We start from the raw sequence: 26,271 nt of genomic DNA, 5'->3' as shown, positions 1-26,271 counted from the left end.
AAAGATTTATAAAGTTCTATGAAAGTTATCCAAAATAATCTATTATCGTTGAATGACATTTTCAAGAAAATTCGAACACGCGATGTTGCCGAGCGCTAGAGCGTAACTGGCGGACACAAATATTTTTAACACACGTTAGTTTACAATATATTTGTCTTTGATAAAAAAAATGTCGAAAAAAATATTTTTAACGGTAATATTAAATGACCGATGGGTCATAAAGTAATAAAACCTTATGAGCAAAATCTTATTTAGATCTTTTCGACGATATACCTACCGATGGCGGCAACTTTGGCTCAAATATATAAAAGCATTTTTTATTTGTGCTAAATTTGTGCATCTTTTTGCTATGGGTCATAAAGTAATAAAACCTTTTCGTCAACGCCAAAATCTTATTTTAGAAGTTGGCGGCAACTTTGGCGCAAATTAGCAAAGGCCCGGGTCATAAAATCACTTAAGGGACAAACAAAAAACACCGTAAACCATCGGGTGAGGATACATTTTAATTACCTTTCAATTGACAAGAGCGGAGAGTCGAGGGCTGCCTAAAAAACATGCATATTTCCATCGATATTGTAAACCATATTTCACATCGATACTGTTAACCATATTTATCTCGATATCGAAGAATGTCAGAAAAAAGGTGTGTCCGTCTGCCCTTTGTGGACTCGTCCAATCTGCGCTGCCACTGTGTGGTTGTCACCCTTCTTTCTCCTGCCCGTAGTATATTGCCTGCCTTTCTAGAGCGAGGATGTCTAGCACGGTCAAAGGGTTAACACTCGGTCCACAGAGTTCTAAGAGTTAACCTTTTGACCTTGGCTGGTATTTTAGCGCTTTGCTAATATGTGGTTGGCACCTTTTTATTCCATAAATTCAGTAAATATTATAGTTCAGTGAATAAAAGTGATTAAGCCTTTTAAGGATGACTTAATGTTTGAAAAATAAAACATTATTCGGAGAACAATGATGGTAGTGCGGAGTCAACTATGTAATTATATGAATTGTATCACCTTTCAATTGTATGAAATGTATCACCCTTCAATTGTATTACATCTGACTGACTTGATATTGATTGTTATTTGATGTATTATTTCTTTCTATATGTTTTACTACCAGTGAGTTAACTATCAAACGAGAAATGTGTGCGGAACATCAAAAATTATATTATGTTATATTATTCATATTTCGAATTTTGTATATATATATATTTAATGTGAAATAGTATTAGCATATAAGAATACTAGTAAAACACAGTTATGTTATTAATATTTGACTAGCTGTCGGTACCTCACTATCGTGAGGTACCGATAGCTAGCGAGTGTGCGAATACCGGACCCTCAACTTTTTGGGTTTTAAATATAATTTTTGCTTCGTTCTGATTTTTTAAAACATTTTTTTAAATTTAATGGTTCAAATTGGACATTACTATTTAGGATTTTCAATGATAGACAAAATAGTTCAATCTATAAAAAACTACTTAACATTTTCAATTCATTTGAAAATAGGTTTACAACTTGACTAAATATTTCCAGAAGAAAACATTTTATATTATTTATTAGATTTACAACGTTAGATTTTATCGTTATATTAAAACTTAGATATTTAATGATAAATCTAAATATTGTATATCATTTATGAATAGGTTTAAAACTTGGCTAGATAATAATAAATTAAAAATTGTACTATGAAATTTCAATACAGCGAAGCTCACGAAACCAATGAATAAATTTTGGTGTACTGAAAATACGTTATATTGAATGTAGGGAAGATCATATATTTTTATTTTATTTTAAATTACTATATTACTACAGCATCAAAATAACCTCTTATAAGGTTGACAGATCGTTTTTTGTCCTTGTTTAAGGAAAATGTATGAAACACAATAAAATTTGTGAAAAAAAATGTTTTATAAAAAAAGTTTGAGGGTCAGCGAAACACCTGTAAATATTGCTTTTGAACACATCTGTCACACACCAAGTCAAGGACGAACTGAATGTGGAGAAATATTGTGTAAAGTTGCAACGTCATTCTTAAATTTGGATCAAAATATTTCGTTATACTGAGATTAGTCTTCGTTATAATGAAAACATTTTGTATGCAAGTTTTTAGGGGACAAATTAAAGATTCGTTATACTGGGAATTTTGTTATTTCGGTATTCGTTACAAAGAGATTTCGTTGTATTATTTTTTAAAATAGGTTTGTAACTTTACTAAATATTAATAAAACAAAAAATATCAAAATGTTTTCAACATAAAAAATATTATTGAAACGTAACATTTTGTATCATTTAAAAGTAGGTTTACAGTTTAATAAATAATTATAATAAATAGCATCGGCTACACATCCGCTCAAAAATATTACTGATATGAAAAAATATTTTGTTACACCTTACTAACGCAACAACACAATCGATCATATAAAGTTAGTGCAATGTGAGTGATTATAAGTCATTGATTGTGTTTTAGGGTATTTTATGTGTTTGAGTGCCAGTTTTAACGCTGCATAACACAATTATATCATAAATTTAAATTTTCGTAATAAAAAAGTTTTTTGGTGACATCATAAGTTACTTTATAATTTAAAAAAAATATTTCTATGTTTTATGTGTAAATATAAAAGTCAGTTTTTAATTACATTTACTAATGAGAAAGAAACAATAAACTAAAGATATCAAGCACCTAATCTGTTACTTTAGACCAAAAGTGCGTTTTGAAAATATTAATAATTTTGAAACCTTTGTCTTTTTTGATTAAAAAATATTTTGATTTACATATTTTTTAAAGTAAATGTTTTTCTGCGCAGCATTATATATTTTAATAATTAATGAGTGTAAAAAGTTTTCACTATATTTAAAATTAATAATGAACTAATGATATTTAAAATCTATAATAAATGATTAATATTTAAAATCCATAATAAAATAAAAAATATTTTTAATGTTGAAAAAAATATTTTGAATAAATATTGAAATTTTATTCTGAAACTTTTAATTTAAAAAATATTTAAATTAGTGTTATACATTTTTGTGTAGTTTAGTTTCAAAGGCGTCAGTAAGATGGATTTTTGCAATACTGTGCGCTTAGTAGTTGGTTAGTAATGAATAGTACTTTTTTTGAAACTTTGCCCCTTTTTGACTTTTTAAAGCAAAGTTTTAAAAATTCTCTAAAAACTAAAACTTTAAATTGCCAACGTTCGCCAAAATTTAGGTACATATTTTTTCTGTATAGAGAAGCTAATACATATCCACATTATTTATATTATATTTTAAATCTATAAACTAAAAAAATATTTTAAAAAACATTTTTTTTTGTATTTGATGATTTTTATACATATTTTAATAAATTTTATACAATTTAAATCGTTAAAATAAATTTCGCTCGTTAAAATCAATTTCGCTCGTTAAAATCAATTTAGTTCGTTCTCAAGCGCGGGACTTCCCAAATTTGCTTTGACAGTTCTTCTGTCAGATCTGGCAAGAAATATGTTATAATCGCGGGATTTTTGTTACAAAGTGACAATTGAAGATGATTCAAGTGATGCAGCATTTGAAATTATAGACAAAACTATAAATTGCGGGTGTGCCAGTAAGTGTTTAGTTATAAATGAATAATATAACACGGTTATTCTAACAAAATTACTATTGACTTTCCAGGATCTAATATTAAAAGACAAACAGCGGTGATTTGGCAATTAAAGGTATACATACCGAAGTTAATTAAACATATTGCAATGCTAGTAATAATAAAAAATATATGACATATTGTGACAATTTTGTAGAAGATGAAAAGATGCCAATCTACGTGTTTAATCCTCTACAGTACATCCATCAATTGTGTTCTTTGGTTGTCGTTTAAATTTAATTTATGGATTATATTAGTAGTAATAATGTGTTCAATGTTTACTCGTGATAGGAGTCTTATTGTTTTTTAATTATTTTTCAGAAGCAATGATGGAACAATTTGATGACCTATATGGCTACAACGTAGAATTGGTATATATAAACAAAGAGTTAATCTTCTCGTGTTGAAGTCACTGTCAGCAAGTATTATCTTTTTATAAAGAACATACTACATAAGTTTGATGTAACTGAATATCTTAAATTTGGCTATTCAGAAAGAGGAATGATGGCACAGAACAAAAATTGTACCTATTTTGCCACATCGGAATTAAAAATAACCCACTCTTAGATATTTTGGCTATCGATTATTCCAGGTATGCAATCACATATTTATAATCATTGTAAAATGACGTTTATTAGATAACATCCAAGAAACTACACATTTATAAGCTGTCCGACAGCGCTGATTTGATCGACATTAACTTTCAATCCTCACATACTAAGGATATATTACACGTTCATGTTTAAAACATAACTGGTTAATTTAAAATTCTTAAAATCTAACGTATATGTGTATTAAATCAGCAAGCAATGATAATGTTAATGTAATATAAAAGTAAAACTCACTTTTCGGCCTCGGAGCCCGGCGACGGGATTTCAAAATTTGAAGATTTCATTACAAAGATTGTTTTATGATCGTTTATCTAATTTAATCAATGTATTCTTCTTATCCTCAATACATTATGTATATATTTAATTTTCATAGTTATAACACACCTAGTTAATTTGCAATCCGATTATTTATAAAAGCAAAAACTCACTTTTAGGCCTCGGAGCCCGTCGCCGGGAATTCAAAATTTGAAAATTTCATTACGAAGATTATTTTATGATTGTTTATCTAGTTTAATCAATGTATTCTTCTAATCCTCAACGCATTATGTATATATTTAATTTTTATTCAGTCAAATGACGAATTAATGAAAATTATTGTCGCGTAGCAAAATTTTATTATTAAATAATAATTATTTAAAAGTGTTGTCACGGTACTGTCTATTTGAATTTAAATGCTTATTTTTCATTGGTCGACGCTATTTGAATATTTGAATGCTTATTTTTGATTGGTCGAAACAACAGAACGCATTACCGGCGGCTCGAAAATCAATCGGAACAAATTCAATTTTAATTTTTAATATTATTTATTATTATAATTAAATATATTTCCTTTGTTTACGTGTATTGTTACACACCGTTAATACAAAGCGATACGATTTACAGAGTAGATAATTGAACGGAGAATGTTTCGTTTAAAGTTATGCGCGTCCGGAAGCGACGGCGGAAGCGGATTAGAACAATTATATATAAGATGAAATGTAAATAATGTGAATTCACTCTTGATAGTACATAATACATTATATTTTATATAATGTATTTTTTATTAAATAGGTTTTGCAAACATGCTTAATAAAATCTACCTATTTATATAAATATAAAGTAGAAGCTGTGTGCGGAACACCAAAAACTGTTCAAACAATGTCTAAAATATTAGCATAAGACTGTTACAATATTATTTATATCAGATGAAATGTTTTATACTTGTTCTAATTTTGTATATTTATAGTAGAATATGAGATAATAGTTGAAAATAATAAATATTATTACCACAAGAATATTAGCGAAACTCAGTTATGTTGTTATTATTTGATATGTAAATATTGTGAATTATTTTTGACAGTAATAAATAATATTTTCTAATATGTATTTTTTATTTAATATATTTTTTAAACATGTATAATAAAATCTTAATTATTTATATAAATATTAAGCAGAATTACAAATAATAATAATATTTTACACGTAATGATTACTATATTTGATTTTTTATATTATAATTTCAAATAATATTACTATAAGCATAACTCCAGAATTGATGAATTGCAAACATTATTGAGCGAGAGGTGAGTATTATATGTTTTTCATATTTTCGCAGTTTTTCCTTATTTTTTTAATCAGGAATTTTTTCATATAAAAAACATTAAACCAAATATTCACAGCACATATAATTTTATTACACTTTACCAATATTATCACACATACCTTAGCAAATTCAATGTGAACAAAAATCCGAAATTATAAATAATAAGTAAGACTTCTCCAGGATTAAGAAATATAGAGGACTTGACACAATTATGTTTTGAAACACATACATGCATAAGTACGAACATGTGTATGTATATCTATCTTTGCGAATACTTTTACCACATGCTAGAAAGATAATAGGCTGTTTTGCAGTATACACAAACGTATGTGAGGCAAACTTAACATCGCTAGAAGTAATTACAGTAAGATTTTTTATATTTATGAACTAAGATACATACTGTGTATGAGAACAAACTTCTAGGATGTTTAGAAAAGAACCTTCCATGATCTTGATTGACAACCTCATTAAATTAATATTTGATGATAAACAAATAAGGCAAAGTGAAATGACTTGCACTTTGCTTATCTCCATAAGATCACTAAAAATCTTACTACAGTTTTCAACTTCATACAGTTTTTATTGTGAAGAACTCAGGGCTGTGGAGTCGTTAAAAAAAAACACGACTCCGACTCCGACTCCGATTCCGATATTTACCAACAACACGACTCCACTCCGACTCCGACTCCGACTTCGACTCCGACTCAAAAAAGTTTAATTTTATCAGGTATTTTTGGTGTTTCTCTACACGTTTAATATTCATACGCTATACACATTCATTATTACGCAATTAAAAATTCATAAATTTCATAATTTAAAAAATGCTCGGAGTCGCTCATTTTTCACGACTCCGACTCCAACTCCAACTCCAGCCAAAACACCACGACTCCACGACTCCAACTCCGACTCCGACTCCGACTCCACAGCCCTGGAAGAACTATTTATTCATTACTAGCTGTCGGTACCTCACTATCGTGAGGTACCGATAGCTAGCGAGTGTGCGAATACCGGACCCTCAACTTTTTGGGTTTTAAATATAATTTTTGCTTCGTTCTGATTTTTTTAAATATTTTTTAAAATTTAATGGTTCAAATTGGTCATTACTATTTAAGATTTTCAATGATAGACAAAATAGTTCAATCTATAAAAACTACTTAACATTTTCAATTCATTTAAAAATAGGTTTACAACTTGACTAAATATTTCCAGAAGAAAACATTTTATATTATTTATTAGATTTACAACGTTAGATTTTATCGTTATATTGAAACTTAGATATTTATTGATAAATCTAAACATTGTATATCATTTATGAATAGGCGTTAAAACTTGGCTAGATAATAATAAATTAAAAATTGTACTATGAAATTTCAATACAGCGAAGCTCACAAAACCAATGAATAAATTTTGGTGTACTGAAAATTCGTTATATTGAATGTAAGGAAGATGATATATTTTTATTTTATTTTTAATTACTATATTACTACAGCATCAAAATAACCTCTTATAAGGTTGACAGATCGTTTTTGTCCTTGTTTAAGGAAAATGTATGAAACACAATAAAATTTGTGAAAAAATGTTGTATAAAAAATGTTTGAGGGTCAACGAAACACCTGTAATGTCGCTTTTGAACACATCTGGCACACCCCAAGTCAATGATGAACTGAATTCTTAGAAATATTTTGTCAAGTTATAACGTCATTCTTAAATTCGGAGCAAAATATTTTGTTATGCTGAGATTAGTCTTCATTACAATGAAAACATTTTGCATGAAAGTTTTTCGGGGACAAATTAAAGATTCGTTATACTGGAATTTCATTATTTCGCCTCGCTACCGCTCGCGCCGACCTTCACTATAGAACCAAACAACCTAACCTTTTTTTAATGATATTGTATTGATTTGTTCTCATTTCGGTATATTTTGTAATTGTCCAGAATCATCCAATCTATGACTAACCGATCCCGCGATCGCAGCGACGTATGAAGCGACGCCTGTGAGTATTTGTGGAACTGATTTTGACGCCGGCGTAAAACATCATCGTGACGTCACTATGGCGTTCGAACGCGAGTGTTTTGGGAATTCGCGGCCCGTTTTAACGATGCATATAACACAATTTTATCATAAATTAAAATTTTAGTAATAAGAGCGTTTTTTAGTTACACCATAAGTTACTTTATAATTAAAAAAAGTTGTTTATATGTTTTATGTGTAAATATAAAAGCCAATTAGAAAGATATAATAAACTGAAAATATCAAGCACCTAATATGTTACTTTAGACCAAAAATGCGTTTTAAAAATATTAATAATTTTGAGACCTTTGTCTATCTTTAATAAAAAATACTTTGACTTATTTTGATTGATATATTTTTTAAAGTAAATGTTTTTTCTGCGCAGTATTATATATTTTAATAATTAATAAATGCAAAAAGTTTTCACATTATTTAAAATTAATAATAAAATAAACATATTTAAAATCCATAATAAATAAAGAATATTTAAAATCCATAATAAAATAAAAAATATTTTTAAAGTTGAAAAAAATATTTTGAATAAATCTTGAAATTTTATTCTGAAACTTTATAATTTAAAAAATATTAAAATTAGTGATATACAATTTTGTGTAGTTTCCTTTCAAAGGTGTCAGTAAGAAGGATTTTTGCAACACTATGTGTTTAGTAGTTGGTTGTTATCGAATAGTACTTATTTTTAAACTTTGCCCCTTTTTGTTGAAAATATTTTTTCAAAGGAAATTTTAAAAATTCTCTAAAAACTATTACTTTAAATTGGCAACGTTCGCCAAAATGTAAGTACACATTTTTTCTGTTAAGAGAAGCTAATAAAAAATTTACATTTTTTATATTATATTTTAAATACCGTATAAACTAAACATATTTAAAAAAAATATTTTTTTTTATAATTTGATGATTTTTATACATATATTGATAAGTGTTTTACAATTTAAATCGATAAAATCAATTTCGTAGTTCGTTCTCAAGCGCGCCGGGGAAATACCATAAACGGTATTCCCCGGAATTTCTTATATGTGACAGTTCATCTGTCATCGGTCAAGCGCGCGCCGGGATACAGCTTAGTGCGATTAAATAAACAGTGAAATATGTTATAATCACAGCATTTTTCTTAAAAAGTTACAATTGTAGATGATTCAAAGTGATTTACCATTGGAATTATAGACTTTATAATCGAAATTATCAATTATGAGTGTGCCAGTAAGTGTTTGGTTATATGAATACTATATCACGGTTATTCTAACAAAATTACTATTGACTTTCTAGGATCTAATATTAAAAGACAAACAGCAGTGATTTGGCAATTGAAGATATACATGCCAAAGTTAATTAAACATATTACAATGGTAATAATAATGAAAAATCTCATATTAGTGTAAACAAAAAGTTACTTTTTACCCAATATATAGTATCGTTTACAGTCAATTTTCAGAATCAATGAGAGATCTAATAACATTTACGTATGGCAAACAATTAATGTATGACATATTGCGACTATTTTGAAGAAGATGAAGATATGTCAATCTACGTGTTTAATCCTCAACAGTAATTTCCGTTAATTTTGTTCTTCGTTTGTCGTTCAAATTTAATTTATGGATTATAATAGTAGTAATAATGTGTTCAATGTTTACTCTTATAATTTTTTAATTACTTTTCAGAAGCAATGATGGAACAATTTGATGACCTAAATGGCTACAACGTAGAATTGGTATATATAAACAAAGAGTTAATCTTCTCATGTTGAAGTCACTGTCAGCAAGTATTATCTTTTCATAAAGAACATACTACATAAGTTTGATGTAACTGAATATCTTAAATTTGGCTATTCAGAAAGAGGAATGATGGCACAGAACAAAAATTGTACATATTTTGCCACATCGGAATTAAAAATAACCCACTCTTAGATATTTTGGCTATCGATTATTCCAGGTATGCAATCATATATTTATAATCATTGTAAAATGTCGTTTATTAGATAACATCCAAGAAACTACACATTTATAAGCTGTCCGACAGCGCCGATTTGATCGACATTAACTTTCAATCCTCACATACTAAGGATATATTACACGTTCATGTTTAAAACATAACTGGTAAATTTAAAATTCTTAAAATCTAACGTATATATGTATTAAATCGGAAAGCAATGATAATGTTATATGTAATATAAAAGTAAAACTCACTTTTCGGCCTCGGAGCCCGGCGACGGGATTTCAAAATTTGAAGATTTCATTACAAAGATTGTTTTATGATTGTTTATCTAATTTAATCAATGTATTCTTCTTATCCTCAACACATTATGTATATATTTAATTTTCATAGTTATAACACACCTAGTTAATTTGCAATCCGATTATTTATAAAAGCAAAAACTCACTTTTAGGCCTCGGAGCCCGTCGCCGGGAATTCAAAATTTGAAAATTTCATTACGAAGATTATTTTATGATTGTTTATCTAGTTTAATCAATGTATTCTTCTAATCCTCAACACATTATGTATATATTTCATTTTTATTCAGTCAAATGACGAATTAATGAAAATTATTGTCGCGTAGCAAAATTTTATTATTAAATAATAATTATTTAAAAATGTTGTCACGGTACTGTCTATTTGAATTTGAATGCTTATTTTTCATTGGTCGACGCTATTTGAATATTTGAATGCTTATTTTTGATTGGTCGAAACAACAGAACGCATTACCGGCGGCTCGAAAATCAATCGGAACAAATTCAATTTTAATTTTTATTATTATTTATTATTATAATTAAATATATTTCCTTTGTTTACGTGTATTGTTACACACCGTTAATACAAAGCGATACGATTTACAGAGTAGATAATTGAACGGAGAATGTTTCGTTTAAAGTTATGCGCGTCCGGAAGCGACGGCTTAGAACAATTATATATAAGATGCCAAAAATTAAGTGGCCCTCTGGTAACACTGACGTGACGGCGGCGAATGGCAACACGCTCCTTAGCGGATCTCTCATTAGTCAGTCCGTGAAGCAGACAATTAATTTATTGTTTTAATTATTGCAAAAAAAGTTTTTTCTTAATTCCTGCAATCACAAAAGTAGCGTGAAGCATATGCTAAAAAATGATCGCCTCAAACTACGATTGTGACACACACGAAACGGTTTTGTACGGGTTTTTAGTCAAAATCTACCAGGAGTGCATATGAGTGAGAAGGTAGCTGACAATTATTTTATTATTTTAATTATTAGGAAAACTATTTTTTTTCAATTTCTGCAAATAATACTTGGACTGCAAATTATGCACCTCAAAAGTCGCATCAATGCATATTCAGAAAAAAAGCGCTTCAAGATACCGTTTTTGTACGTTTTTTTTGTCATAATCTACCAGGAGTATAGAATAGGTGAGGAGGTAGTGGACCTAATAATTATTTTTTTATTATATTTAATTGTACGCTCTCTGCTATGGAATAATAGTATCTATTTACATATACATAAAGCCTATTATTGCATAATCGCATTCCTCAACTGTTCCGACCAATCAGAAAAAAGAATTTAATTTTTCAAATTTCCATGGAGACGCATGATGTTAGAAAATGGTTACTATGTATATAAATAAACAAAATACACAAGGCTCACTATCGAATGCGTGTATAATGTTGTAGCGCATGTGGTTTTTGAGGGCTATTTAATTAAAACGACCTTTTTGGAGAGGTGGCGGGGATGCGGGGTGTTGAGCGGTGGTGTGGCAACACTGGGAACTGTCAGAACGCCGCCACAATGTTATTGTTCTAATTTGAAGAGCTTACAATGATTAATAATAAAATATAATTTAAATAATTCTTATAAACAAAGATGATCGATAACGCAATGACATAAGTATTTTTCATTAATTTACCGATTTAATATAATTATTCCAATTGCAAATTAACCAGGTACGTGTTAACCGTAAACATGTTATACATATTTAGTATTATGTACGAGAATTGAAAGTTAATGTGGAACAAACCACATAAAAAAAAAGTATAACATTTAACGATTTTCGCCTCAAATCAATTTCATTCAAGTATTTATAAAATATAAATATTCTTGCAAACATATACGTACATTTTTTAATTAATGTTTTTTAACTTTTATGTAATCTGTTTAATTAGTAATAAAAGCATGTATGTATATTATAATCAGAAGTGCTCACTGACTTCAAATGGTTAGGAACTGTGGGAGCCTAGATTTGTTATGGCCAAAACTTGGCGGCACTTGAGTAGCACTGGCGTGACGGTTATTCTCGACGGGCAATTTTTAAGGCGGTTTGGACGCACGCCCCGTACGTTGTAAACATGTAAACAACTTCATAATTCAATAAAAACATTACGTCACCGGCTCAATCTGTGTCTAATTGCCACCCGCCACCATCCCGTCGCAGAACCACTGGGCTAATGTTATAAAGCGGGTCTCGATGAAACTCACCGATACAACCATTTTATATTGTAGTTTTTCGTGTCATTGAAGCTAATAAAAACCTGCAAAGCTTGCATCTAATATGTGTTTTAGGTAAATTCATATATTCTTTATTATTATTGCATATAATAACAATAAAAAATATATTGCAATAATCATTTAATATTTTATTTAAAAATAAAAGTTTTTTACTTCGAACGTAACTGGTTCTAAGTTATAGATATAAAATCACTTGAAATGGCGATGACGTGTTCCAATAGAGAACAGACACGCTTCGAATGAAATTATGTAGGAGTTGGTACTTTTAGCCGTTTCCAAGTCTACAACTGCGATTCTACAACTGTAAGACAAATAATAAAAAAAAATATATAGCAAAATAATTGATTTTATAATAATCTTTATATTGCTCTATATAAAGCGTAAGATAAGCAATCAATTTTAAAATAAATAGATTAACTATCGCAATAATTATAACTTAACATTAAATTGTTGTTAAATATTTTTGAAATAATAATTTTAAATTGCAAATAAATAATAATATTCAAATATATTTAAAGAAGCGTTTCATAGTCCTTTGTATTATTTATTTAAAAAATCTGAGTATACACTTGAGAACGCGATAATTCCACAGTTGAATATTCCACAAATATATATTCACATTTTTTACTGTGAAATTATTTTATTTGTGTATAAATATGTAGTTACTACCTAACTTTTACTGATTTAAGCTTTGTCAGGGACGTCATTTCAGCTTTTTTCAGAAGGATGCAAGACTTGGCCAGTTAGTGGTTGTTTTCTTAATATTTCGATTATATTAAAATTCATTGTATTCTATTAAATGACATGCATTTTTCTGATCAAATTCAGGGTGTAGAATCCAAGTCAAAAGCAATAAAATCGTACCGCAGTGGAAACACTCGGTTAGCTAGTGTTAATATTGAAACTTTTTATAATTTAAATCTTTATAGAATCGAATGAAGCATATCTAAACCGAATTTTGACAAATAGGAGAGCGCAAAAAACAATTATCACTTCACAGAAGTAAAAAATCTACGTCAAAAGCAATAAAATAGTGTCGGTGCCGCTGCAGTGGGGACGCGCGGCAACGAGCGTTCATACTGAGAAGTGATAATTGTTTTTGCGCCTTTTTATAGACCAAAATTCGGTTTGAATATACTTTGACTAACACTCTTATATCTATGGAGCAATGTGCGAGATGCGACGCCTGACTGTACTTTATCCTACTCTACCGGAGAAAATGTATTCCGATATGATTTCACTGAAAATGCATATTTTCGGGATAGATTCCACCATTTTAAAGATTTTCTTCAAGAGATTACTCGACCATTTGTGATTATCAAAGACGTCAGTTCAGCTTTTTTCATGGATGAGGGGAGGAGTAAAAGTTTGCCAGTCGATGTTGCTATTTTAATATTTTGATTTCACTATGATTGTGGCGCTTATTTATATTTATATATAGATTTTTGCTATGGCCAAAATTTGGCGGCACTTGGGTAACACTGGCCTGACGGTTTCTCTCGACTGGCAATATTCGAAGGGCTCGCGCGCCTGCGACCCGTTATTTATATAAACACCATGTAACTCTTTAATATTCAATAAACATACTTAGCAGCGGCTTAATCTGTGTCTTATTGCCACCCGTCACCATCCTGTCGCCAAAAGATTCATGGTATTTTATTTATGAGATTTAATAAAATAGGTAAGTGGTTATTAGGCATATAATTATTTTAGCACGTGCTCGATTCGAATGAAACATGAAGAACATCTGTTGTAAGTTCGACTTTTACCGATTCTAAGAAACTGACCGAATTTTTGGGCCGGCCAAAATTATTTTTTATCTAAAATTAGCATTTGTTAAGCTGTTGTTTGTTGTTTTCAGATATTTCACAAATATATTAATTTTTTTAGCGTGTTCAGTTTAAGAACCACACTACACAAACGGTCCTTCCACCGCGAAAATGCCGCTCCCAAGCAAGTGCCGCTCGGGGCGGTCCGACCCTCTAGCTACGCCACTACAGCGTATTGCAATATTTCCGACCCGCAAATATACTTTCACCATTTAGTTTATTAAACATAGTGAAATTGTATTTCGATAATAAATAAAATTTACGTTCTAGAAAAAACAGTTAGAAAATTTTATATAATATCCTTGTTATCTTATTTTGTGGTAAAAAATTCTAGTTGTATTGTTTAGAAATAAAAAAAAATACGCAAGTTTAAGAACCGCTGGAGCGCTTCACTACGCATGAGCAACGAGTTGAGAAATTTGTGTTCAGTTTGTTTTCGTCGGTCGTGTGTTCTGCGTATTCGTCGCCTGTTCGGAAACTTCAAACTGTAAGTCGCCATTTTATTTGTTTTTCCATGCAAGGTTAATGCAAAGGCAGCAATTTTCATAGTTTTTGTTAATGCAATGTTATTACAAGATAATTTAACTGAGAGTTGAGTGAAAAGCTGCTAATTATGACGTCAAGTCAATGTCAGATTTATTGCTTTCTGTTAGATAAAACACATTATATTTATATTTTTTATTATACATATTATCTCATTCTATGTATTACGTTTAATCAAGGTGACTAAATTTTGAAAATATCAAAGGACACTAAACATAAAAAAGGATATTATTGCTGCTGTAGTTAAAATAAAATTATTTAAAAAATAATATTTACTTATTAATGTGGAAATTTATAGAACAAGTTTTATCTATTTTTCACTGCAATAAAATTTCACACTTCTTTATTCTTGGACTTCATTAGGCATAGCTTCGTTCGCCATACTTATTCTGTTCTCTCGATCTTGGACCATGTTGAATTCAGCATATATTTTTTCATTATTCTCTCAACGATCGTTTTTCAAGGCTCTACTTTTTTACTTGCAACATATCTCAAATAAACAAGTATTCTTTTAAAACATATTTGTGAGTGCCTTCCAATGATAGCTAGTTGCGAAAAATATAATTTTGGGTTCGATTTAACAGCAAATTATTTTAAGAGATATGTGCATTTAAATAAATACTTTGTTCTATAAAACGAATTTTTTGTGCATTAATGTAAGATAAATCTTCAGAAAATGATTCATTGAAGAGAGTTATTCATAATGTATGGCACTGTATGTACAATGTTCAATATTACTTTTAATTGGCTGTTAAACGTCGTTTTTAAAATTCTTAGCATTGCACATAAATATGATTTATTCACTGAAAAAAATATTCTGACGCGGCCGTCTAAGCATTATTTCATTGAATAAATAAAAAAATGCTTAAAACATTTTAGGTCTAAAATGGACACGCCTTCGGCATACGTAATCGACGTTCGCTCAGATACTATTACTAAGCCGACTAACTCAATGAGAGAAGCTATGCGCACTGCTGATGTCGGAGATGACGTTTTTGGAGAAGATCCCACAGTCAATAAACTAGAAGAGAGGGTTGCTCAAATATTGGGAAAAGAAGCTGCTCTGTTTGTTCCATCTGGAACTATGGCCAACTTGATTTCAGGTAAAATTGCAGTTTTTCAGGTTGTCGCTCACAATCTCCATTCATTAGTATTAGTACAATAATATGGTTTTTGCTGTTTATAGTGCTGGTGCATTGTAATAAGCGAGGATGTGAAGCTATCGTTGGAGACAAATCGCACATTTTTAAATACGAACAAGGTTTGTATTTTATTGATGAAAGCCTTAATGAAATGGAAGTAATTTTAAACCGTTTTGTTATATTTAGGTGGCGTTGCTCAGTTGGGCGGAGTAATGTTATCAACGTTGAAGAACAACGACGACGGTACGTTCGATTTGACAGAACTAGAGAGACGAGTCAGAGGCAGTGATATACATGAGACGAAAACTACACTAGTCGCCGTAGAAAACACTCACAATGTGTGCGGAGGCAAGGTCACAAGATAATTTTGTTATCGTAAATTTTAAATATGACCAAAAAATATAATTTTTTATGAATAATCTTTCAGGTCTTACCGATAAGTTGGTTGAAGGAGCTCGCAGTTGTCGCTAAGAGAAATTCGCTATCGCTTCACATGGACGGGGCGAGATTGTTTAACGCCGCAACATACTTGGCTAAAGAACCTGCCGATATAGTTAGAGATTTCGATTCTGTATCTATCTGCTTCAGTAAAGGATTGGGTGCACCTGTTGGTTCAGCTATTGCTGCTTCTTCCGAGTTTATAAAAGAGTATGTATTAACGAAATATAATATTTATCATATAAAATCATGTAGTATAGATAGAATTTTTTTATGAAAAAACAATATTACCATGAGAGAGAATAAAAATATAGATTTTACTAAAAATTATCGAGGACAATTTAAATGAGCTATATATAAAATAATTGATCTATAAAACGAGTTGTTTGTGCATTACTGCTGGACAGATTAGTACGAGCGAGCGAGCATTGGTCAGAACAATGAACACATTACGTAAAACTCTGCAATGAATCATTTTCTGAAGATTTATCTAACATTAATGCACAAAAAATTCGTTTTATAGAACAAAGTATTTATTTAAATGCACATATCTCTTAAAATAATTTGCTGTTAAATCAAACCCAAAATTATATTTTTCGCAACTAGCTATCAATGGAAGGCACTCACAAATGTGTTGTAAAAGAACACTTGTTTATTTGAGATATGTTGCAAGTAGAAAAGTAGAGCCTTGAAAAACGATTGTTGAGAGAATAACGAAGAAATATATGCTGAATTCAACATGGTCCAAGATCAAGAGAACAAAATAAGTATGGCGAAAGAAGCTATGCCTAATGAAGTTCAAGAATAAAGTGATATAATTGATTTTAAGCGGCTTCGAAGGACGAATCCATCCCTTTGGCCCTTTTATATCGTTTTTATAATTTTTTCAGAGCTCGTCGTTTAAGAAAAGCGCTAGGAGGGGGTATGCGGCAAGTCGGCGTGATTGCAGCACCAGCTTTGATCTCATTGGATGAAATTGTGCCAGCTCTAAACGGCGATCACAGAAGAGCAAAATTCCTAGGCGAATGTAACTATCTATTAAATTAAATTAAATCATTGTAAATTAATAACTTAATCATAAAAATCTTGATTTAGCAATCAACGCGATGAAATCCTCCATCTTCAGTGTGGATGTCAAGAATCTTCATACAAACATCGTCATGATTAACATCAGCGAAGATTGTAACGTGAGCGCAAAGAGCGTAGAACAAAGACTGGAGCAGGTATTGTTGAATGAGTTGAACCAGGGATGCAGAACGGAAGATGGCGAAGGCATTATCATAAAGACGATCGGCTTGGGACATAAGCTTTTGAGAATTGTCACTCATTTTCAAATATCTGACGTTGATATCAATCTGACGATTAAGAAGCTAACGTTTGTATGTAAAGAGTTTGAAGCGACGCAATCGAAAGGATTTTGGCGTTGATTAATTATTTTATACTGATTTAATAATTATTTTTTTACTCTTTTATTATTGTTAATAAAAATATATATAAAGATGTTTTTCATTTTATTTTCATCTACTAGCACATTTATAAGGTTTTGAATATTCCGGTGATATTGCAATTTCAAAATTTGGTTTAACCCTTTGATGCTAAACAACGATATATCGTTGTTCGTCACCGTATGAAATAAATGCTAACAAAGATCGCTGTTGACGTCATGATGCTCGAAAAAATAAATATACAATGGCATGAAACAGTTTTTGAATGAATTTAATTATAATAATATATAGGAAGAACCGATGAATATGTGTAAAATAAGAATTGTTAAAAACACTACAGCATCCAAAGGGTTAAATGGGAAACCTGATAAGCAATAAGTTTGTTGCGATTTCTAAAAATTTGAAGGAAATTTTGGATTATCAGTGGCGAAAATTAAACTTAAATAAAAAATATTTATTCAGATGCCTTTGGCAAAATTGGAATTGAAAGCTTGCAGCTAGATTATGTTTTATGACATTTTAAAAATAAAATACAAGCAAAATATTTTATCTTGCTTCTACCATAAACAACCATTAGTTTTATGTCAATAATTTATTATTAAATGACATTCAAGCATTTTGTTCATAATTTACAAATCAGAACTGATTTTTTTACAAGACGGCATTTGAGCACAAGATTTAAACAACCTTCCATATCTTCATAAAGCCGATTTAAAAGCGCACTATAAAAAAAATTGTTGAGTACCTAGTAGGTAATAGATCAAAATCTACCTCGTTTTATTCACTGAGTTGTTAGAAAAAACGTTTTTGATTTGATAAAATTATATACAGGCAGTACTAATAGCTATTGAGATGTATGTCTGCGAACTTCCGATCCCTACCAACCTTAGTGGTGGGGACACGGCGGGCCAGCACGAACGTATATACAACGTGGTACCAAAACCAGACCCGACACACTACGCCTTTACACTTGGACCACTATTTCGCTCCAAGAACTTCAATGACCAAGTACAGTAGATCTCCCAATAAGACGGTAGATTGGGGACTAGCTATTCGGGTGAGTGTAGTTGGTGGACTAAAAAATTCTCATACAATTTTTGGCAATACGTACGTATGAATCAGACGTGTGGTTAGATATCCTCCATTTGGCTAACTCACACATAAAGTAACGGGTGTGAGAGAGAGGAGAGCATGCAGCCATAAGCTCTTTATGGGTGACCAGACATCTGTATTTATGGGACATGTCATTTTGTCTCACTGTTCAGATTAAGCTCGTCGGGACAGTTCAATGTTCTGTATTCAAATAATTGTCTGTAATATATTTTATTCCAATAAATATTAAAAAAATCATTCAGGATAGTAGTATTTCGGAAAAGCAAAAGAAAATTCGATTAAGTTACAGATTGCTATAAAACTTGCTTAGCATATTTGAGGAACTGGAGCGAACCTTTAAACAAATATAAAGTTTTTGTCTAGATGTTATTGGGAAAACCACCACTATGAAGTTCAAAAAACGACTGAGTAGCAATATGACATTGGAATAGAAATAAATGAAAATGACTTCTCGATCTTGTCTCCTGTTGAGCATCACCTCCAGTACACACGTTCGAAACCACAAGTACCGATAACTTCAAGAAGGATACATACCAATGCAACTGAAGACCTAACATCGAAGCGACTATGACCTGTATGCTTTAAAATTGACTATTTATATTATAAATGAGTCACCAAGCAAATGTTTAAATATATCACTTAAATTCTTAAATAAGTAAGTTTTCTGGCAGAGCATTTTGTTAACCAATAATTTAACATATACAATTAAAGGGCTTCATTATCACATCAAGTAAATTCATTACAAATGAGCTGATGATACTGAAGTATAACTCAAATAAATATCCTAAGTATGTACCTTGACTTACCGAGTTTAATTCGTTCTGTAAAGTAGCTTGTAACTCAAATTAATTGTATGGCGAATCAATTTTCCCCATTGAAATGAATTAATCTTTAATCCATTTAGCCTTTAATCCATTTCAATGGTAAATACATACTACCTAAATTTATGATAAGGTTTTTTCAAGTTATGCAATATGTTTTTTTCTTCGTTTAGGTTCCACTGTATTTACATTTGAACTCATTTATAATATTTCCTTTTTAGGAGGTGCCTAATTTCAGCAGCGGGTTGGTTTTACCACTATTCAATATGATGCAACGTGTTCATAATTCGAATAATGTTGTTTCAAATTTTTCACTTAACAGAACTGTTTTTAGTCATCTAGAAATTATGTCATTTGTGGAGAGCAATCGTAGATGCCTAATATATATATGAATTTAACTAAATGTCTCGAGAATCACGTACGTCTAAATATTACACCAGGAAGATAAAGAATGATTTTTTACGTATGGTTTCAATTGCAGATACTGTTGCTAATCTATTCTTCATGTACTGTGCATTTATATATCACCATACGCAGCAAGCTTCCCTCAATTCTAAACATAACAGAAAGATATTAAATAAATAGCACAGATATTCCCAGTATCAAATATATTTGACAATAATACCATCAAATCGAATAAAAATTTGATCATCTATTACAAAGAATAGTAAAAAAAGACAGTTGTAATACATAAACGGAAGACCCGTAAGCTTTTCGCACGCCTGGGAAGAATGTGGTAGTATTTAAGGCATTCTCTTAGTACCATTGTAAGCGTATGACGGAGCAAAGGTTTCCTGTTCTTCGTCGCTGCCTTCGGTGCCGTCGGACTCAAACGTGTTATCGGGAATGTCGTACAGACGAATCATAGGCTTGTTGGGATCTTTCATAATCAAATATTTGCCTAAAAATAAAGATTGATCATGAAACGTGTTAGAATTATTTACTGTTAAATCACCCGCTATATTAAATACTGACCGTCTTTTTGCGCCAGGCAAATATCGACAATGCATCTCAGAATACCCCACGCGTTATCCATGGAGAGATTGATCTGAGAAGCTACTTCGCTCGGCTTGTATTGTTGGGTTCCGAGAATGACGTGTCGCGAAGAATCGCGAACCATTGCCCTCGAAACGTAACCGAATTTGATATGATCGGAGCCAGCCAAGAGAGCCTGTTGGTAATTAAAAAATCAATCAAGAGAACATGAAATAAATTCAATATATGTAAGTACTTACTTGAACGGCCCACTTGGCCAATTTGCAAGCATTGTTCCTGAGTTCGTTGGCGAGAACAGCGCCGCGTTGAGTATCTAGCTTCTGGCGCCATTCGACGCCATTGGCCGCCTTCGAGTCCCATTCATTCAAAGCTTTCACGGTTAAATATTGCAATTCTCCCGAAGGTAGCTGACCTACAGCATCATGCTCACAACGAGCCACCAAAATCTATAATATAATATTACTCTTTAGCATCGGGTAGAAATTATGTTGAAAGTCCTACTTATAGCAGGACAGTTTTGATAATTAGTGAACATTTTCGAACAAAATTTTTAGGATTATTTCTTTTTAACTTGAAGAATTTAAATGAGCAATAAATAAAATAATTGTTCCATAAAACGAATTGTTTGTGCATTACTGGTCAGAACAGTGAACACCCCATGACTAGCTCTCTACAACGAATCTATTTCTGAAGAAAAAATCCAAGGATTTACTTTACATAAATGCACAAACAATTCGTTTTATGGAACAAAGTATTTATTTAAATGCACATATCTTCTAAAATAATTCCCTTTTATAATTTTTGATAGGACTTGAAGGGCCCCAGTGATAGTTTGACATGGCCGAGAATAGTTTTTGTTTATAAATGCGACTTTGACAGACATTCTAGTGAAACATTGTGAAAAAACTAAATATAAATGTTTTTATATAAAACTATACCAGTAGTTCAGAACCAGTGGTGAGAAATAAATAAGTATATGTATTTATTTGAGTTAAAATAATTTATTAAGCAGCTATAACTGAAAATTTAAACAAATAATCAAAACAAACATAAAATTTGAAGATATTTAATGCTATCTGTGGGAACTAGTAAAACTCTCAAATAATATGTAAGAATTCATCAGAATTATAAAAATGGTGAAAACTCACAGAAGGATAAATGAAAGTCGAGTATGTTACTATAATACTAGCAAGTTCTGCCACCATTAATAATCATAATCTATGAATAATTTAACATTGTATTTATCAGCTACTGTCGAAGGTTAAAACTAAAGTTAATGTTAAATATTTTTTAAGTAGTAAAGTTTCGTGCAACTTATGAAGCGAATTACGCATCGCCCATGATCACACAAAGAATTTAATTGACGTGTGACCCGGAGCGAAGTGTTGATCACCAATAGTCAGTAGTTACAAATTTTGCAAAAGATAGACTTACGACTCCATTGTTCAGATCCCATTTGCGATAACGATAGCCTACAGACGCTACTTCGCCTTCTTCTTCGTCTGAGACAAATGGATTTGGTTCTGGGAACTTGAACTTGGCTTCTCCGATGGCACTGCGCAGCACCTATGAATAATAGCATTATAAAAATTATTTAAGTTCGACTTTAATGAAGATTTTAGAGCAAGAGTTGTTCAGTCAGATACTTAAATTCAAATATCGTTGAAAATGAACTAATGCATATAAAATTAATGAAGTTCAGGAATTTATAAAGCAGTATTACACTTTTTTGTTACAGAGATAAAACAACTGAATATATATTTAAAAGTACACCTCAATCTAGTCTGCTTGATAAGGTCTCATTTGTTACATATCAAAATTATATTTGTGAATCTTTTCAGTAAAGTTCATCGTTTTTTTTGGATATATTATTGCTTAGACAAATTACTCAAAAATCATTTTTGATTACATTTTATTGATAATCAAGTAAACATCAGATAAATATTGTATATCGCATATATTTCAAACAGTTTTTGATCTGTATGTTATAATTTTAGTAGATTAAAATAGAAAAAAATCACTACACATTTTTTTTTATAATCTATATTTATTATATATATAATTTATGATATTTAATGGCCTTTAACGTTAGAAATACAAATGACACAAATATGAATCAGTGGCCTGTAACGCGTAAGAAGTCTATTAAATTTAAATATGCGGAAATCTAATTATTTGGCAAGGGAACTAATGATAAAATTAAAATAATATCTCTTTGTCAAAAATATTAAATTGTAATTGTGACGTGTTATTGTTAATAATACCTGCTGACTGAAGTTATGGTTTATAAACGTGGCTTCCAGAGCTAAGTTCTGCGGCGAGTTTAGAGAAGAGCTCTCATCTTGCGGAGGCTCTACAGAAGTTTCATTAACAGTGAGCAGATCAAATTCTGTTCCGTCGCGTTTATCCATGAACACTTTGTCACCTAAAATGCAAAAATGATCATTTAAGATATCTCTCTTTATTGGAATATAAATTGAATCAATAATACTAACCAATCTTTTCGATAACTACATCCCAAGAATAGTTAGAACGCGTGCAGCACATAATTGTGGCCAGGATTGTATCGGTTGCGTACACCGTACCAACAGTTTTGGATAGTTTACGGATGATTGGATCGTCCGTAGTTGTTACCTAAAAAAAATAAAATAATACAAAATTACACTGGCTGTTCTAGTTAAAATATAGTACGAAAATATGTATTGTGTTACAGTATGGAAAATTCTGTCAATCATTTGTAGTGGTTTTTCGTGTTTGACGTTGACACGATCGTACGACTTGTCGTAGTACTCCAGAGTACCACAGCAAACAATATCTTCGCCTATAAAAGTACGTAAGCTATAAGTTAAATTGTCGATAATATTGAAATCTATTTTGAGTGTAGTGTTACTAACCGTCTTTCACATTGGGCAAAGACAGCTTGGATAATCTAGCAAAGTCCATCTCTTCGATTGTGATCCAATCGGGTCTGACGGTGACGGATGCATCGCGGATTTTGTGAGGAGCTCCTCGCGGTCCCCATCGTTTCATGCGTTTGGGGTCTCTCGGTTTGCCGCCTCTGCCTAGAGGAGGCATGCCACGGCCGCCGCGATTTCCTCTGTTGCCACGATTGTGACCGCGGAAGCGGCCACGCTGGTACGGTGGTCTAGGCTCACGCGAAGTGTCCACCAGATGGAAGGTCGCTTCGTCCTCGTCGTGGAAATATGCATACTGGCTGCCTCCGCCAAATTGAGATGCATACTTATCTGAAAATACAATCATACACGATCAAGTTTTGTTAAATTATATACACAGCCGTACTGTCTCAATCACTGTGGAGCTTATTTGAATTTAATTGTAAAAAAATTCTACCAACAAAAGCTGCAAGAATCAGACATCTTTATTATGATAGAAGCAAATAATATTTGTAAGAAAAATGTATGACAAAAGTGAATAAAAAGCGGAACAACTATTTTACTGTCTAATATATAATTTGGAATAGAATTTTTTGCCAATTACGATCGAGATGATTCATATCACCGGATGCTTAGTCAATGGTAATATAACGCTTGTCTGAATCTTCCAGATTGTTGTGACGAAATTTATCGCAAGGACTTGCTAAAAGCCTATAAAATAAATTTCTTTGTTTTTTTAATTAAAAAAAAAAGTTTTTCTTTATTTGTATGATACAAGTGTGTATTGTGTGTGCAAATTGCATATTTGAGCGGATTAGAAGCAAACAGAAGTATACAGTAATATTATTGCCAAGTCCAATTTATGAACCATTGCTGTTATGCAACAAAAGGTGAATTATTGTGAAGATAATGCACTTTTGTTTTACATGTTAGATTTCGTTCACATATTGAAATGAATCCGAAATTATTGGATCAATAAGAAAGATACCGGTCAGTGGATCAAGTTCCCGTCTTTTGAAAATGTAAATATCGATACTTTATATGTAGCTTCCTTTTTAAATGTTACAAAATTGTATGAAATAGAAAAGAATCAACTTGTTAAATATGCTCACACATTAAATTTAAAATCTCTCACCAAGTTGCTATGAAAAGCAAAATTTAAAATTAGTGTTAAATATATTTAACGACAATGTCAGAGGCTATTAGAAATAGGTCAGCAGCGTAATTTATGTAACCACCGATCTACTGCTGAATTTATTAGATTAATAAAAACGTGGTGGAATATAGTAAACGAAAAACAGCACAAAGGTGACAAATTTGGATCATTACGAAAAAATGAAAAATTTGGACCTATTAATTTAGAAAATTAGAAATGATAATGAACCTAATGCAGTATCAATCAATTTTATGCCAGATACCAACATACTTCGATTTCATTTATACTGAAGATGATTTTACTTTTATTTCACTTTAAAAAATAAATAAAAGAGCCATGGGCCATATGTTGGAAAACCCTGTTTTAGACCAGTGCTACCCAAATTGTGTTCCATGGATCAGAACCAGTCCAAACTCTATTAAAATTGAATAATGAAACACTTAATGTTTTATTAATTTTTTTTTTGAGGAGTTATTCACTTTGTGTATCGAAAGATTTTTTACTAATAATAACATTAACCTATTAATAATATAAGCGTTTTTAAGAGTTACGTAAATGTTTTGCGGATTGGAAGAAACGTTGACATAAGTGTAGTATATTCGATGGGGATTAATTTAAAGAATATGTAAATTTTGAAGAACAATAAAATAATTTTTAGTAAATGTTTTGAGCAGCACTCCATAATTTGAAAAGAGTTTGAAAATATGAAAAAGTTAGTAGCCATATTTTTTTAGGTTATGTAAATTTTGATTCGAACGAAGCGGCCGTACGCTTCGCTCGTAATTATTTTCCGAATGTAACGACCCAGAAAGGTTAATTACTCGTGTATCTCTTGTCCTGCATGCAGGTCCAGTCGGAGATCTTTCCGAGGCGGTCGCCCTTGCTGAACGGCTGGTAGGGCATGTCGCGGAAGCGCGCGAGCATCTCGCAGGGCCCCCATCCGTGTGGGTTATCCTGTATAACGGGCGGCACGAAGCTGCTGCTGCCGGCGACTACGACCGGGTTGCTCCCTTCGGTCTCCTCGGTCACCATAGCATGTGGATCGCTCATATTGCCGGCGACACGCGACAGAAAGGTGGCCACTGTCAGTTTAGTCGTAATCGTGCCGCGCGGTCGTAGGACCTAACGTTGCACAAAGCGACCATTTCCAATTAAATAAAAAAATAGTAAATACATATATTTTTAAATACAAATTAATGATTAAAATAATCGTTAAAGGCAAAACCACATCATAATTAATCAATTCAAATCAGTTAATAACAAATTATATTATATAATAAAAAAATGACATAAAAAGCTTTTTTGTATACATATATATTTTAGTATTTACTTTGCCGTTCATTTATATATTTTAATTAAATTCATTGTGACCTAACAGGGTACCCAAATAAAAATACATAAAAAATAATACATAGGAAGAAAGAAAAAAAATATATAAAAATTAAATGATACGAACCGGACCAATTCCTCGTAGCTGATATGAAATAGATCAATGTAAAATGGCAGCATATTAAGGAGTCCTGGCTCTAACGGGTATTAAAAGTGGATGCAATCATGATTCTCAAAGATGTTTCAGAATCTA

At 31.2% G+C, this 26,271-nt stretch overlaps 2 protein-coding genes and 2 long non-coding RNA genes across 13 annotated transcripts; 3 read left to right on the top strand and 1 right to left on the bottom strand.

Moving 5' to 3' along the window:
* Nucleotides 1-1,285: 1,285 nt before the first annotated feature.
* On the top strand, nt 1,286-4,603 carry LOC148227663 (uncharacterized). Of its 3 annotated transcripts, XR_015812027.1 has the most exons (3): nt 1,286-3,585; nt 3,654-3,697; nt 3,779-4,603. It is a non-coding gene; the product is annotated as an uncharacterized LOC148227663 (long non-coding RNA). The 3 variants fall into 3 exon arrangements; XR_015812026.1 differs by having other exon boundaries at nt 1,286-3,697; nt 3,943-4,603; XR_015812025.1 differs by having other exon boundaries at nt 1,286-3,697.
* A 3,744-nt stretch (nt 4,604-8,347) lies between these two features.
* Nucleotides 8,348-14,151, top strand: LOC148227662 (uncharacterized). 7 transcript variants are annotated; one of them, XR_015812075.1, is made up of 4 exons: nt 8,348-9,189; nt 9,265-9,388; nt 9,502-9,602; nt 9,674-14,151. It is a non-coding gene; the product is annotated as an uncharacterized LOC148227662 (long non-coding RNA). The 7 variants fall into 7 exon arrangements; XR_015812072.1 differs by having other exon boundaries at nt 8,869-8,907; nt 8,975-9,043; nt 9,110-9,189; nt 9,265-14,151; XR_015812069.1 differs by having other exon boundaries at nt 8,348-9,043; nt 9,110-9,189; nt 9,265-14,151.
* A 324-nt stretch (nt 14,152-14,475) lies between these two features.
* On the top strand, nt 14,476-17,764 carry LOC148227661 (uncharacterized). The gene is made up of 7 exons (XM_088201132.1): nt 14,476-14,628; nt 15,564-15,787; nt 15,871-15,945; nt 16,013-16,179; nt 16,254-16,474; nt 17,155-17,291; nt 17,360-17,764. Exons 1-7 carry the CDS (start codon nt 14,540-14,542, stop codon nt 17,689-17,691), a joined length of 1,245 nt encoding a protein of 414 aa, XP_088057258.1. The 5' UTR covers nt 14,476-14,539; the 3' UTR covers nt 17,692-17,764.
* A 2,472-nt stretch (nt 17,765-20,236) lies between these two features.
* Nucleotides 20,237-25,798, bottom strand: eIF3d1 (eukaryotic translation initiation factor 3 subunit d1). Of its 2 annotated transcripts, XM_088201129.1 has the most exons (9): nt 25,511-25,798; nt 23,534-23,884; nt 23,351-23,460; nt 23,135-23,273; nt 22,904-23,064; nt 22,074-22,205; nt 20,879-21,085; nt 20,619-20,814; nt 20,237-20,544 (listed from the first exon to the last, which is right to left on the bottom strand). In XM_088201129.1, exons 1-9 carry the CDS (start codon nt 25,737-25,739, stop codon nt 20,387-20,389), a joined length of 1,683 nt encoding a protein of 560 aa, XP_088057255.1. In that variant the 5' UTR covers nt 25,740-25,798; the 3' UTR covers nt 20,237-20,386. The 2 variants fall into 2 exon arrangements, with proteins under 2 accessions (XP_088057255.1, XP_088057256.1); XM_088201130.1 differs by lacking the exon at nt 20,237-20,544 and having other exon boundaries at nt 20,602-20,814.
* Nucleotides 25,799-26,271: the final 473 nt, after the last annotated feature.

Source organism: Plectrocnemia conspersa, unplaced genomic scaffold, assembly GCF_051122295.1.
Source record: "Plectrocnemia conspersa isolate PC_06_02 unplaced genomic scaffold, ASM5112229v1 ptg000013l, whole genome shotgun sequence".
Classification (NCBI taxonomy): domain Eukaryota; kingdom Metazoa; phylum Arthropoda; class Insecta; order Trichoptera; family Polycentropodidae; genus Plectrocnemia; species Plectrocnemia conspersa.
Note: the sequence above shows the minus strand (reverse complement) of the source record. Positions and strands in the feature narration are given on the sequence as shown.